At 32.0% G+C, this 15,492-nt stretch overlaps 1 protein-coding gene across 1 annotated transcript in view; it reads left to right on the top strand.

Moving 5' to 3' along the window:
• TBCK (TBC1 domain containing kinase) overlaps nucleotides 1–15,492 on the top strand; it is a 245,762-nt gene that overhangs the window by 61,113 nt on the left and 169,157 nt on the right. Inside the window, exons 6-10 of the mRNA XM_073892082.1 lie at nucleotides 4,069–4,210; nucleotides 9,092–9,152; nucleotides 11,846–11,907; nucleotides 12,981–13,042; nucleotides 15,136–15,284. Of these exons, the coding sequence (XP_073748183.1) occupies nucleotides 4,069–4,210; nucleotides 9,092–9,152; nucleotides 11,846–11,907; nucleotides 12,981–13,042; nucleotides 15,136–15,284 (476 nt within the window). The remainder of the gene's footprint in view (nucleotides 1–4,068; nucleotides 4,211–9,091; nucleotides 9,153–11,845; nucleotides 11,908–12,980; nucleotides 13,043–15,135; nucleotides 15,285–15,492) is intronic.

The raw sequence follows: 15,492 nt of genomic DNA, 5'->3' as shown, positions 1-15,492 counted from the left end.
CAAAAAGAAATGCCTCTGTAATAAAAACAATTAGTTAACCTAATCAGGAAAAGCTGGAGAACTCAAATGCACAAAATAAGATATGGTAATGGAAAAATAACTAGAGAGGTAGAGAACATTAGAAGACTCAATAAATTATTTTTTGCTTAGCTCTGAGCAAATTTGAAAATTAGAATAAAAGGAAGGGAAATACAAATTACCAAAACTTAATCCCAAAGAAAATTTTAAAATATAAAAACACCAATTATAGAAATGTAGAAGAAATTGCCTCTCCCCACAGAGATACCTGGATTAAACTCACAGGCAAATTCTACCAAACCTGTAATGAATGGTTAAAAATGTTGCCATTTAAATTATAATACTATACATTTCAAGGTTATTTTTAAACGAAAGCTTGCAATATCTTTCTTTTTTTGAAAGATTTATTTATTTATTTATTTGAGAAAGAAAGAATGAGACTGAGAGAGAGCATAAGGGGGGGAGGTTCAGAGGGAAAAGCAGACTCCCCACTGAGCAGGGAGCCCAATGTGGGACTCGATCCCGGGACTCTAGGATCATGACCTGAGCCAAAGGCAGTCGCTTAACCAACTGAGCCACCCAGGTGCCCGCAATATCTTTTTTCATAAGCTAGCATAACATTAATCCTGGTCTTCCCATAAATACCACACGAAATGTTTAAATATAAATCCTATCATATTTGATTTTATTACTCTATAGTATAAATATGTTATTATAATATAAAAAATCCTAAGAAAAGTTAACAAAAACCGGAAGCATATAGAAGATACTATCAAGTGTGGTTTATTCTACCAGTATATAGATGGTTTAGGAAATATATAAACATAATTTAATAGGATAATATATCAGAAATAAAAAATCAAGTAATCATTTCTATGGTTTCTTAAAAACATTTGATAGATTTATCATAACATTCTTGATTAAATTCTTAATAAAAAGGGACTATGTGAATATTTCCTTAATGTAGTGAAAATCACCCATCTATCTATATCTTCCTGTTAGTAGATAGATTGCTTTCAACCCAGAAGTTAGGAGGTTTAAGACAAAATATTTATTAACACCACTATCATTTGCCAATGTATACCTGCTACTAATGAATGCAGTTGGACAAGGAAAAGAAATCATATATATATATATATATATATACATATATATATATATATATAAAGTGGAAAGAAGATAAAATTTTCATTTTTAAAAGTGAAATTACTAGAAACAAAAATTCCAGGAATGCAAGGTTGGTTAAACATTAGGTAATTAATTGATTTATTTAAAATCATTAGCATATAAAAGGAAAAGAATCATGTTCTCTTTGTAATATTTGCAGAAGAGATGTTCAAAAATTTTCAAAATTTATTCATGATTAACAGAAATTTTTGCAAAGAAACTATAATGGTAAAAGGTTAAAAGTACTTTTAAAAGATGAGGATCAAGACAAAGATGTCAGCTATCACCAGTTATTTTCATATTAGCAGTTTTACCACATAAGGCAGCAAAAGAACTAAAACTATAATTATAGAAAGGAGGAAACAAAACTGTCACTGTAAACAAATCAGTTAAGCATAACTGATTTGCTTGTCTACAAAGACTACTCAAAAGAATTCTCCCATAAATGCTTAGTTAAGCATAACTGATTTGCTTATCTACAAAGACTACTCAAAAGAATTCTGCCATAAATGCTAAGGGTTTAGTGAAGTTGCTAGATACAAAATTAATACAAAGAAATTATTTACATATTAGCAAAAGAATATGAAATACCTAATAAGAATCTAAGCAGGTATTTTACCTCTGTGAAAGAAATATAAATCATTTTTAAAAGACATTATGAAAGGCCTAGATAATTATAGATATCTGTTCATATATTGTTAGATTTGGTATTGGAAAAATGCCAGTTCTCCCCAACCTGTTCTACATTTGATCTAATTTCAGTAAAAATTCCGACTCTGTGTGTGTCAGAGAGAGAGAAAGGGAGGGAGAAAGAGAGAGAAATAACTTGACAAGATAGTTCTAAATGTAAAAAAAAAGTTCTAAATGTATACATATAGAACAAACATCTAAAAAGTACCTAGACACTCCTGCAGAGAAATTAAAAGGTGTGTGTGGTTTATTTTGGCGGGGGGAGAGTCAACGTTTTAATTTTTTTATTTAAATTCAATTAACATAATGTATTATTAATTTCAGAGGCAGAGTTCAGTGATTCATCAGTTGCATATAACACCCAGTGCTCATTACATCACATGCCCTCTTTCATGCCTATCACCCAGTTACCCCATCCCCCACACCACTCCCCTCCAGCAACCCTCAGTTTATTTCCTATGATTAAGAGTTTCTTATGGTTTGACCCCCTCTCTGATTTAGTTTCATTTTATTTTTCCCTCCCTTCCCCTTCGCTCCTCTGTTTCATTTCTTAAATTCCACATATGAGTGAAATCACATGACAGTTGTCTTTCTCTAATTGACTTATTTTGCTTAGCATAGTACCCTCTAGTTCTATCCACGTCATTGCAAATGGCAAGATTTCAATTTTTTGATGGCTGCGTAATATTCCAGTGTATATATACATACCACATCTTCTTTATCCATTCATCTGTTGATGGACATCTGGGCTCTTTCCGTAGTTTGGCTATTGTGGACATTGTTGCTATAAACATTGAGGTGCAGGTGCCCCTTCGGATAACTACATTTGTAACTTTGGGGTGTATACCTAGTAGTGCACTTGCTGGGTCGTAGGGTAGCTCTATTTTCAACTTTTTGAGGAACCTTCATACTGTTTTCCAGAGTGGCTACACCAGCTTGCATTCCCACCAGCAGTTTAAGAGGGTTTCCCTTTATCCACATCCTTGCCAACATCTGTTTCCTGACTTGGTAATTTTAGCCATTCTGATTAGTGTGAGGTGGTATCTCATTGTTTTTGATTTATATTTCCTTGATGCCGGGTGATGTTGAGCCATTTTTCATGTGTCTGTTGGCCATTACATCTTCCTTGGAGAAAGGTCTGTTCATATCTTCTGCCCATTTCTTGACTGGATTATTTGTTCTTTGGGTGTTGAGTTTGAGAAGTTCTTTATAGATTTTGGAAAAAGATGTGTGTGTTTTGAGAGGACTTGTCTTAGCAATTATTGGCAATTATTTATATAATGTTATAGACTTAAGATAGTATAATGGTAGTGTCAGACAGTTTTACCAGTGGAACAAAATAGAGAGCCAAGATGCAAATCAACATGTAGGTAGAGATTTTATTTGTGGTAGAAGCTGGTACTATGGACGAGTTTGGGGGGGAGATAGAGTTTTCAATAAATGGAATAGGGCTCAATTGATTATCCGTGTAGGAATGGAACTTCCAAAATGTTCTTCAGAGTTTGGTCAAATAAATTAAGTGCATTAATACAATGAAATTATTGGCAGTTTTCAAAGAGAATATGCAATCTATAGTTATTTTTATAGAATGATCTCTAAAATATACTTTAAGTGAAAAAACAAAGGTGTGCAGGGTAGTATGTATAGTATGCTGCCCTGTGGGGCAGTGGTGATGGATGGTCAAGTTTATCTATATCTGTAAATATGTATGGGTGCCTGGAGTACAGAAATGGGAGAGAATCTTAGTTTTCAATTTATGTATCTTTAAAGATTTTGACATTCCTACTACTCAAAAGAATATGTACTATTTTCCAAGAAAAAAATGCACTTTAAATAATAGCTAAGTGTAAGGGGAAAAGAGTTGGTAAGGAGGAAAGGAAAACATCTGAAAATAGAATACTGCAAGACGGCAATGTGTTAAAAAGAGAGGAAAGCAAAGAAAGGAATTAATGCTTCAGAGAGACACAATAGTTTTAAAATTATTTGAGACACATATATATTTTTCTCTTGATTTCTGGACATGAAGACCTGTATTATGATGGTTAGTTTAGAAATCTTCCTAGCGAAAATTGTTCATTTAATTGCACTGGGCTTTTACATAGATCTTATCATACAGATAGTAAAAATGTAGTACTACTTTTCCCCCCTTTGTAGTTTGTAGTAATTATTCATTTATTTAATATATCATTGTAGGTATCCATCATACTTGGCACCCGAGGTAATTGCACAAGGAATTTTGAAAACCACCGATCATGTGCCAAGTGAAAAACCATTGCCTTCTGGCCCCAAATCAGATGTGTGGTCTCTTGGAATCATTTTATTTGAGCTTTGTGTGGTATGTATAAGGAAATATTAAACTAATAAAAAGAAATTGTGTGCTTATTAGAATAAGTTTTTCTGATAAGAAAGCTATTTAGTAATATGTTTTTGCTTTGTGGATTGACTAGATATAAGAAAAAAAGGCTTAAATCTCAATATGACTTGTTAAAAAATCCTGTTTGACAATTTATTTGCTTATCATTTTAGTATCTTTATAAGTGTTTGTACTTTACTAAGTATAAAGAATTTACACTGTACTATATATAAGTAATTAAGCGGTTCTAGAAAGGCTTATGCTGAAGCTGCTTACACTCTTTGATATGTTCATGCTCTCCCTTTCTGTGGTATTGTTTTTTCCCTAAATACCTTCTTCTCTCCTGTTCTCTTATGTTTTCTACAAGACTCACTTTGTAGTTGAGTTGTGTTTTATTAGATCTTTCCCAGACATCCTCTATATTTATTAGGGCAAAGACTAAGCTGCTATTGAAAAGAAAGAAATTAAAAATGTAGTAGCTTAAAGAACATAGATGTTTTCTCTCTGATTTAACAGTCCACTTCATGCACAAACGTTGGCTATGGCTCCACCAATCTCAAATGTCTGGTTTCTGAAGTTGTTTCTTTATCGCCTTTTAGGCATAAGGGAAGGAGAGAAGTGAGTTCATGGTAACTGTTCTTTAAGAAGATGATCTAAAAGTGCAAAAATCAACCCTTTTCATTGGTGACAGTTTACTCATGTGGCTACATTGCATATCTGTACAAGGGAGACTAAGAAATACAGTCTTTAGCTGGACACATAAATATTGAGAAAGAAGATGAGAATGGATTTGGAGGCACAACTAACAGTCTCTCAGCCCTACTTTCAAATACCTGCCAGCATTAGGTCCTTATTTTCCTTGCTCTCCTCTTCTATTATAGTATGTGTCACATTTGTGTACTTTCCTTGGACCTTAGAAGTCTTAAGAGTAAGAAGTCTTTAGAAGCAGAAATTTTTTGTCTGTATTATATAATTGTTAGAAAAATTAAATGAAATAATATAAAGTACTTAGTACAGTCTGTTACATAGCAAATCGTCCATCAATGTTATCTTTTATTATGAATATTAAAATATCTTATGATTAAGAAAAATATTTTATGATTATTTAACTTTAATCATAAAATATTTTAATATTCATAATAACATGGCAGCTTTACATATTGGTACTGCTTTTTCTAAGGGAAAATGCCATTTTACTTTTCATTGATATGAAATGATGGCAAATCTCATTTTTGTTTAAAATCATACCCTAAATGAAAACTCTTATTGGAGGGATGCCTCGGTGGCTCAGTCGGTTAAGCATCTGCCTTCTGCTCGGGTCATGATCCCAGAGTTCCGGGATGGAGCCCCTCATCGGGCTACCTGCTCAGCAGGGAGTCTGCTTCTCTCTCTGCCCTGCCTCCTGCTTATGTTCTCACTCTCTCTCTCTCTCAAATAAATAATTAAAAAAAAAACTCTTATTGGAATGTGAAGTATAAGTAAGTGTAAATGCGAAATATATGGCTTTTCCTTTTTTTTACATCATGGATATCTAAACTCTTTACTAATGATCAGGATATGTCTTATATGAGTAATTCAATTCAACAAATGTAGATGACTATTTACTCTGTGTATAGCATCATGACAAATGCAACAAGAGGTAAACTAATTAAGACACATTGTCAAAGAGCTTATAATTTAACTCAAATCCATAAACTTTGAAGATAAACACAGAAGAGCTATGTGAATTCCAAGAAAGGAAATGCTAATTTCATAATAGGGGAATCATGACATTTTAAGTGATACTTAAGTTTAGACAATCTAGTTTTAGAATGGCATATTGAACATAAGCTTGAATCTTCCTCTACCTCATCAAACCTTTAAATATTGAGATATAAATTAATAGCACACTAACAACTAAAAAGGGAACTTTTGTATACTAGAAATCCTAGGAAGTAGAGGAAAAGCTATACCAAAACAGTTTTGCTAGGAAATTCTTGCCATGTCACCAGAAGGCTGTACAGCCACTCTGCCGCCCAGAAGTTTCTGTAGTCCAAAAGATGTACAAGTAAGTACATATCTAAGAAATACCAAACACCTAAAACAATACATCTACAATACGATACATGCTGTAAATACACATATCTGCAATAAAAAACAAACAACACATAGAAAAATTTACACCTTTGAAAGGACTTTAAAATAAAAGTGTGTGTTCTTTAGGAGATAAAGGAAACAATTCCATTTATGAAACAGTTATAGAAACTGTGAATCAATATTTGCTGAAAAGAAGAACCAGTTAATAATTTTAAGAGAAAAAAAATGTAACTCTTGAAATAAAGAACTAAATAGATGGCAGAGGAAACTAGACACACTGAAGGTAGAAGGTAAAGCTGAATAATTCTCCCAGATTATATCACAAAGAAATAAAGAGATTGAAAATATGAAAGAAATTTTAAAAGACAGGGAAGATAGATCCAGATGTTCTAATATCTGTCATATAGTAGTATCAGAAGCTGAGAGTAAAGTTCTTGGTTTGAAAGAACCCACTAATTATGTTGCAGAGCAAAAAAAAAAAAAAAAAATCTCAATGTACAACAACAAATACCTTGAAATCATAAGCTTTTAGGAGATAACCAATAATGAAATAATGGGTAACATTTATTAAGAACTTTTCAAAAGTCAGGTACATTTCTAATCTCTATTATACTCAATCAATACTCACACCAGTCTTATAAAATTTATCTGATTGTTATCTGTAGTTTACAGATCAGGAAATTGAGGTACAGAGAAATTAAGCAACCTGTCCTAGTTACATAATAGTAAGTACTTGAGCAGATTTGTACCCATCAACTATACCCAAAGCTGTACTCTTAACATGACAAGCTGCCTTTACTAAGCTCTGATGACTTTATCAGTGTTAGTGAGAAAACCTTAAAATGTGTCAGAGAGAAAAGACGTACTACCTACCAAGAATGAGATTGTCGTTAAACTTCTTACTAGCTTGGTTTTAAGAAAACAGTGGCACAATGCCATCAAAGTGCTGAGAGAAAGTAATTTGAATTTTGAATTCTTTAACTCACAAAATTAACATTCAGAAGTGGCAGTGAAATAGAGGATATATATAAAATTTTGATAGCCATGAAGAAAAAAATTACTAGTAGGGAAACCAGTCAAAATCATATGATCTTATGATATCATCAATCATATCATATCATCAATATGCCTGAAAAGACAGTATATTCACTGTATTGTAAGTAATCAAATTGAACTGCTGTGTGTGTGTGTGTTCATCATAGGTAAATAAATAGTAAACACTTAGAATGAAAAGATATCTTAGAGTCATATCCTAAGAGATTTTGAATGCTAAACTGAGAAGTTTCTATTTAGTTATATAAGGTATGGGAGACCATTTAAGTTTTTAAACAAGATATTGATAAAATCAAACCTGTATTTCTAAAAGATTAATAAGATAGTGTAAAACATTGAGAGAGGAATGGCAACTTTTTTTCAATTATCTTTCCATCTGTAGTTCTAATTTCATAAATCTTTAAGAAATCTTTATGCTTTCTCTTTATTAAAAAAGAACAGTCTTTTTTTCTCCACATAAAGACCAGGCTATCTTCTTAAGACTTTCCTTCTAAGTCTACTTAAAGGATCCTGTAAGTTTAATTTGTTTGTAAGAAAAGAACAGTAGCTGGGCACCTGAGTGGCTCAGTTGGTTAAGTGACTGCCTTTGGCTCAGATCATGATCTTGGAGTCCCTGGATCGAGTCCTGCATTGGCCTCCCTGCTCAGCAGGGAGTCTGTTTCTCCCTCTGACCCTCCCCCTTCTCATGTGTTCTCTCTCTCAAATAAATAAATAAAATCTTCAAAAAAAAAAAAGAATAATAGCCAACATTTATGAAGGATTTTTTATGTTCAAAAAATGTGAGGCACTTTTTTATACATTCTATAATCCTCACTGCAACCTGTATGGCATGTACAGTTAGTGTTCCAATTTTATAAATGAGAAAAGTGAAACTTAATGTGGTTAAGTATTTGCCCAGGTTATATAACTTGTGGCCAAAAGTCCAATTTGGCACACAATAGTTACTTGACACATAATTGTTGGAAGTTATGACTGATTTCAGACTGTATTTTTTTTTATTTTTTTAAAGATTTTATTTATTTATTTGAGAGAGAGAGAATGAGAGACAGAGAGCACGAGAGGGAAGAGGGTCAGAGGGAGAAGCAGACTCCCTGCTGAGCAGGGAGCCCGATGTGGGACTCGATCCCGGGACTCCAGGACCATGACCCGAGCCGAAGGCAGTCGCTTAACCAACTGAGCCACCCAGGCACCCCCTCCAGACTGTATTTTAAGCAGCCCCCTGAAGCTGAATAAGAAGGAAACGATTAAAATACAATGTATGTATCTTAAATATACCAGGTGCTATGGGAGCGCAAAGGATGGTTATCAAATTCATTGTGGGAGGAGGAGGGAGTGTCATTGAATGTTTCTTAGTGGAGACAGCAGATTACCCGGATATGATATATAAGTAAGAATTAGTTGGGTAAATGTAAAGATAATATGAATCTTTCCATGGGTCATCTTAGTCTCTTAATCAAATAAGACTGGAATCTCTCTAGACAACCAGGTATATATAGATCTCAAAAATGAAGAATACTTGAGAACATACTAGAATGTAATGATCCTTAAATATATGAAATGCTTAAATCTTAAACTGACAATTTTTCTTTAGTGGAGCTAACTTTAAAAGTCAAATAAAATCTTTGAAGAAAAAAGAGATACCTGATAAAATCATTTTCATCTCTGGGGGAAAAAAATGCCTCCCTGAAAAAAGATGTAAATATTAACATGAATTTCTTTTCCCATTTTATTCAGGGAAGAAAATTATTTCAGAGCTTGGATATTTCTGAAAGACTAAAATTTTTACTTACATTAGGTAAGTGTCTCACAAATGATTATGTTTGAACTACAAATATAAATTTAGTAAGCATATATATTAAGAATGTGTTTTATAATAGTGAATACACTGAAATATCCTGAATTTCTTTAATGTTCTAATGATCAATGGTAAGCATTAATAGGACAACTTAAGAAGTGCCTTGTGAAGTATTATTGTAGCGCTTTCCTTACTCATTAAGGAATTATAATGTGGATAGATATTTTCTTAGCTTCATGATCTAGACAAGTAAACTAAGTTGTGAAATCAAAATATGACAATAAATACACTTCTCTGTAGCAGTTTACCTTCAGACCTTAAGTTTTGAGCTTTCTATTTGATGAATCATGTGTGAATAATGACTGAGAAGAATATTTTTCCTCATAAGAAGCTCATTTATTTTACATGTATATTAGATCCTAATGTGGTAATAAAGAAGAGAAAAATTGATAGAGAACTTTCTGTGAAAGAGTGACAGATTGGTATCCACATTAATAGGGTTTACGAATAAGAATATGTACTGAAAAGTATCAACAAATAAATAATAATGAATTATAAATATAATTGCATAAAATGTTACCATATTTACAACATTTAATTTTCAAAGATTGATAATAAGGCTTTTAAGGAGTCTTAGAGATTTCTTAATATGGTCTACAGACTAAACTTAGACTTTATTTTTTTAATTTTATTTCCAGTATAGTTAATATACAGTGTTATATTAATTTCAGGTGTACAGTATGGTGATTCAACAATGTATAGACATTACTTAGTCCTCATCATGATGAATATACTCTTAATCCCCTTCACCTGTTTTCACCTGCCCACCCCCCATCTCCCTCCTGGTAACCATCAGTTTGTTCTCTATAGTTGAGTCTGTTTTTTTTTTTTTTTTGTCTCTTTATTTTTTTCTTCATTTGTTTTGTTTCTTAAAATTCTACATATGAGTGAAATCATATGGTATGTCTTTCTCTAACTTATTTCACTTAGCATTATACTCTCTAGATCCATCCATGTTGTTGCAAATGGCAGGAATCTGCTCTTTTTTGTAGCTAAGTAATATTCCACTGTATATACTTACACCACATCTTTGTTATCCATTCATCTATCAATGGACGCTTGGGCTGCTTCCATAATTTGGCTATTGTAAATAATGCAATAAACAGAGGGGTGCATATATCTTTTTGAATTAGTGTTTTCATATTCTCTGGATAAATACCCAGTACTGGGATTACTGGATCATATTTTGAGGAACCTCCATGCTGTTTTTCGCAGAGGCCGCACCAGTTTGCATTCCTACCAGCAGTGCACAGTAACACTTTTTGTTTCTTGTGTGTGTATTTTTTTTTTTTATTTTAGCCTGACAAGTGTGGGGTGGTATCTCATTGTGATTTTACTTTGCATTTCCCTGATAATGAGTACTATTGAGCATTTTTTCATGTGTCTGTTAACCATCTGTATGTCTTCTTTGGAGAAATGTCTGTTCATGTCTTCTGCCCATTTTTAGTTGGATTATTTTTTTTAAGGTGTTGAATTGTATAGGTTCTTATTTTATTTTACAGTATAGTTAACATACAGTGTTATATTAGTTTCAAGTGTACAATATAGTGATTCAAGAGTTGTCTAAGTTCTTTATATATTTTGGAAACTAACCCTTTATCAGATATGTCATTTGCAAATATCTTCACCCATTCAATAGTTTGTTTTTTGTTTTTGTTGGTTGTTTCCATCACTGTACAAAAGCTTTTTATTTTGATATAATCCCAACAATTTATTTTTGCTTTTGTTTCCCTCGCCTCAGGAGCTATAGCTAGAAAGATGTTGCTACAGCCGATGCCGGAGAAATTCCTGCCTGTGATCTTTCTAGGGTTTTTATGGTTTTGGGTCTCACAGTTAGGTCCTTAACCAATTTTTAGTTTATTTTTGTGTATGGTGTAAGAAAGTGCTCCTTTTTCATTCTTTTCATGTGGCTGTCCAGTTTTCACAAGACCATTTGTTGAAGAGACTGTCTTTTTCCCATTGCATTTTCTTGCCTCCTTTGTGGAAGATAAATTGGCCATGTAAGCGTGAATTTATTTCTGGGCTTGCTCTTCTGTTCCATTGATGTATGTGTCTGTTTTTATGCCAGTGCCATAGTGTTTTGATTACTACAACTTTGTAGTATTTCTTGATATCTAGGATCATGATACCTCCAGTTTTGTTCTTCTTTTTCAATATTGTTTTGGCTATTCAGGGTCTTTTGTGGCTCAATACAAATTTTAGGATTATTTGTTCTAGTTCTGTGAAATATGGTGTTGGTATTTTGATACGGATTGTAAAAATGTATACTTTAAATCCCCAGAGATGTGTGTACATTCTCCAAATTATGTAAATACAAAAGAGTAATATGTATATGTACATTACATATATAGGGAGAGAGAGCAAGAGAGAGAGAACAAGAGAATCTTTATCTTGAACCACTGCTTTATGTCACTATTTAAGTGGCTATCTTCCAGTATCTGTAATTCAATTAATATTTAGTGTTTAAAGTCTTTATTTTTATCAAAAAATGTAAGGAAAGTTAACAAAGTCACAAGCTTTTTAATATTCCAAGTTCCAAAACTGCGTAACACAATATTTTAAAAAATTATATGAGTTCAGTTCCAATAAATAAGAAAAGTAGCATTAATTCATACAATTTTTCTGTTTTATAGATTGCATAGATGACACTATAATAGTTCTGGCCGAAGAACATGGTTGTCTGGACATTATAAAGGTTTGTCATTAATCTGTTATTGAAAATGTATGTATTTTGTATACTTGAGATCTAATAGCAAGCTATTTTAAAGCTATGTTTATTTCTGTTCAGACATTTGTTTTTTTCATAGAGCGACAGGCTAATATAAATTAGTATAAAGTCCAAACAAAAACTTTTTAGAAAAATCAAAATGTCCTAGAATAGCAAACATTAGAGTAAAATATATTTTTAAATGGATCATTTTAAATAATTATTTTCTTTTTTTAAAATGTTTTATTTAAATTCAATTTAATTAACATATAGTGTATTATTAGTTTCAGAGGTAGAATTTAGTGATTCGTCAGTTGCATATGACACCCATTGCTCATTACATCACATGCCCTCCTTAATGCCCATCAACCAGTTTCCCCATCTCCCACCCCACTCCCTCCAGCAACCCTCGGTTTATTTCCTATGGCTAAGAGTCTCATGGTTTGTCCCCATCTCTGATTTTGTCTTGTTATTTTTCCTCCCTTCCCCTTTGCTCCTCTGTTTCATTTCTTAAAGTCCATATATGAGTGAAATCATATGATAATTGTCTTTCTCTGATTGACTTATTATTTCACTTAGCATAATACCCTCTAGTTCTCTCCACATTGTTGCAAATGACAAGATTTCATTTTTTTGATGGCTGCGTAATATTCCAGTGTATATATACATACTACATCTTCTTTATCCATTCATCTGTTGATGGGCATCTGGGCTCTTTCCAAAGTTTGGCTATTGTGGACACTGCTGCTATAAACATTGGGGTCCATGTATGCCTTTGAATCACTATGTTTTTATCATTTGGATAAATTCCTAGTAGTGCAATTGCTGGCTCATAGGGTAGCTCTGTTTTCAGCTTTTTGAGGAACCTCCATACTGTTTTCCAGAGTGGCTGCACCAGTTTGCATTCCCACCAACAGTGTAGGAGGTTCCCCTTTCTCTGCATCCTTGCCAACATCTGTTGTTTCCTGACTTGTTAATTTTAGCCATTCTGACTGGTGTGAGTAAAATATATTTTTTAAATGGATCATTCTAAATAATTCTTTTCTTGTTTTATTTACCAGGACCTTCCTGAAAATGTGATAAATCTTTTGAAGAAGTGTCTCACCTTCCACCCTTCCAAGAGGTTGATATTATTAAGACTTAGAGATTATGCTGACATCTTTAATATCTAAGTAGTTGGATTTTTTTTATAATACTAATGAATTAAATAAGAATATTTACATCTATATAGGAGTACAAAATTGATAGCTAACAATTATATGTAATTGTTATATATATATAATTATATATGATAATACAAAAGGATTTCTTAGAAGTATTATTATTTGTTTCCATTTGATGATATCACTGTGAGCCTTACAGTTGTCTTTCCTAAACTCCTTTAAGTATACGATATTTGAAAATACTGTATTCTAATTAGTTTTTAGAAAAACATCTTTATCAATACATGTTAGGAAGAGTGGAATGGTAAAAAAACAAAAAAAAACAAAAAAAACATAATTTGGGGTAAACATGCCACATTAAGAGAGGAGGAAGAAAACCAAAAGGTAGTATTAGTTTAGAATTTTAATTAAGATATTCAGTAACACAGGTAAATCATAGTCAAGATAAAAGTAAAAAATGGAGATGTTTATATATAATAATCTGATAGATTATAAGATGCAAAAAGCACAAAAGGGAAAAAATTCAGCATTTACTTACAGTCACTTCATTTTTATATACAAGTATATATCTAGACTCTGCTAAGGAGTTTTATTACTATTTTCTATACTGGTGATGTATTTAAGACTTAACTATTCCCTTGAATGTGTGCCATTATTCTAGCAAATTTTTTGAGGGACATTTTCTAATGTTTATTTTTGTGCCTTGGAAAAATCAAACAAATTGCCAATCAATTTTTAAGATTCTATTTATATTTCTCAGACACAAATCCATGTCTAAGTAACTTAAAGAAACATTGGCTTTGTTATGGTTGATTGCTGGTTATTTAATGGCCAGTTTGAGTTAGTGATAGTTCATTCAATATGCTGTAACATCATCCATGACACAAGTTTATAAGTACATTTTGCCATAGTTAATTTGGTTGGACCCACTGACAGTAATGTTAATTGAAAATTTGGCAGATAACCAGGGAAATAATCATAGTTAACTAGACTAAAAGAAAAATGCACATGAAATATTGCAAAGTATGATTCTTTTTTTCATATTGAAGCAAACATATTCTAATAAATGTAGGTACAAATGTTTCTAAACATAAATATGTTAAACTCCACATCATAAAATATATTATCGATTCATATTTTTACAAAAAAAAACTGATGTGCTATTGTGTTTATTTAACTCAAGGATCAACGAACTCTTTTTGGTAAGGACCAGATAGCAAATATTTTTGATTTCATGGACCATACAGTCTCTGTCACAACTATTCAACACTGAACTTGTAGCTTAAAAGGAACTAAAGACAATACTTAAATGAATTAGTGTTGCTATGTTCCAATAAAACGTTACTTTTGGATACTGAAACTTGAGTTTTGTATAATTTTCACATATCACAAAATAACAGTATTTTGATTTTTTTCAACTATTTAAAAATGCAAAATCCATTTTTAGCTCATGAGCCATACAAAAACAGACAGTAGGCGGATTTGACCCATGAGCCACAGTTTTCTGACCCCTGATATAAACTATATGCTAGCTCTTACCATTTTTTCTTACATTAATAAGCTCTGTAGAAATTTGTTATTTTTCTTTTAATTTTTTCCAAAGCCATATGATTCATTTCATACCATATTCAGAAATAGGCCTACATCATATACTACAAAAGTCATGTATTATGAAAGTTTGGCAAAGTATCCTATCAGATTTCTCAATATAAGAAGAATATTCGTATTTCTAATGGTCTTTTCTCATACCACTGTTTTTGAAATTAGATAAGGCACTGACTAATTTGGCAACACTGTGATATATGGAAGTTTTTATTTTTGAAGAGAATAATGAGACACACAGATCAGGGAATAAACATTAAAAGGTCAGCATTACACAGCGATTTAAGAAAAAAAGAAAGTTGATCTACCCTTGTAAACATGACTTATAATTAAAATATCTGAAAATTAATTTTCTACTAATTATAACTTTTTAAATAAGAAGTGATACCAAGAATTTCTAATGTAGAAGTTTGTATCTCATTCATACTGTGTGTTTTAAATTTTTCTCAAGGCCAACTGCAGCTGAATTAATGCAGGACAAGGTATTTAGTGAAGTGTCACCTTTATATACGACCTTTACTAAACCTGCTAGTCTGTTTTCATCTTCTTTGAGATGTGCTGATTTGACTCTGCCTGAGGATATCAGTCAGCTGTGTAAAGGTAATGATAAATAAGACAGAAGACAATATGTTTTATTTTTAGAGAAAGTACCCTTATTCTACTTTCAGTTTTGCATTTACCAACAACATATATATTACATTAGTGAGGCTTTATGGATACCTGTCTGGGAATTAAGAGATAATTTTGGATATGCTTAAAATATAACTACCTAACTTTTTATTTTTATTTTTATTTTTATTTTTTTTAA

This window comes from Callorhinus ursinus, unplaced genomic scaffold (assembly GCF_003265705.2).
Source record: "Callorhinus ursinus isolate GAN/ISIS: 27379988/994484 unplaced genomic scaffold, GSC_fseal_2.0 scaffold4, whole genome shotgun sequence".
Classification (NCBI taxonomy): domain Eukaryota; kingdom Metazoa; phylum Chordata; class Mammalia; order Carnivora; family Otariidae; genus Callorhinus; species Callorhinus ursinus.
This window is presented reverse-complemented; position numbering and strand designations above follow the sequence as displayed.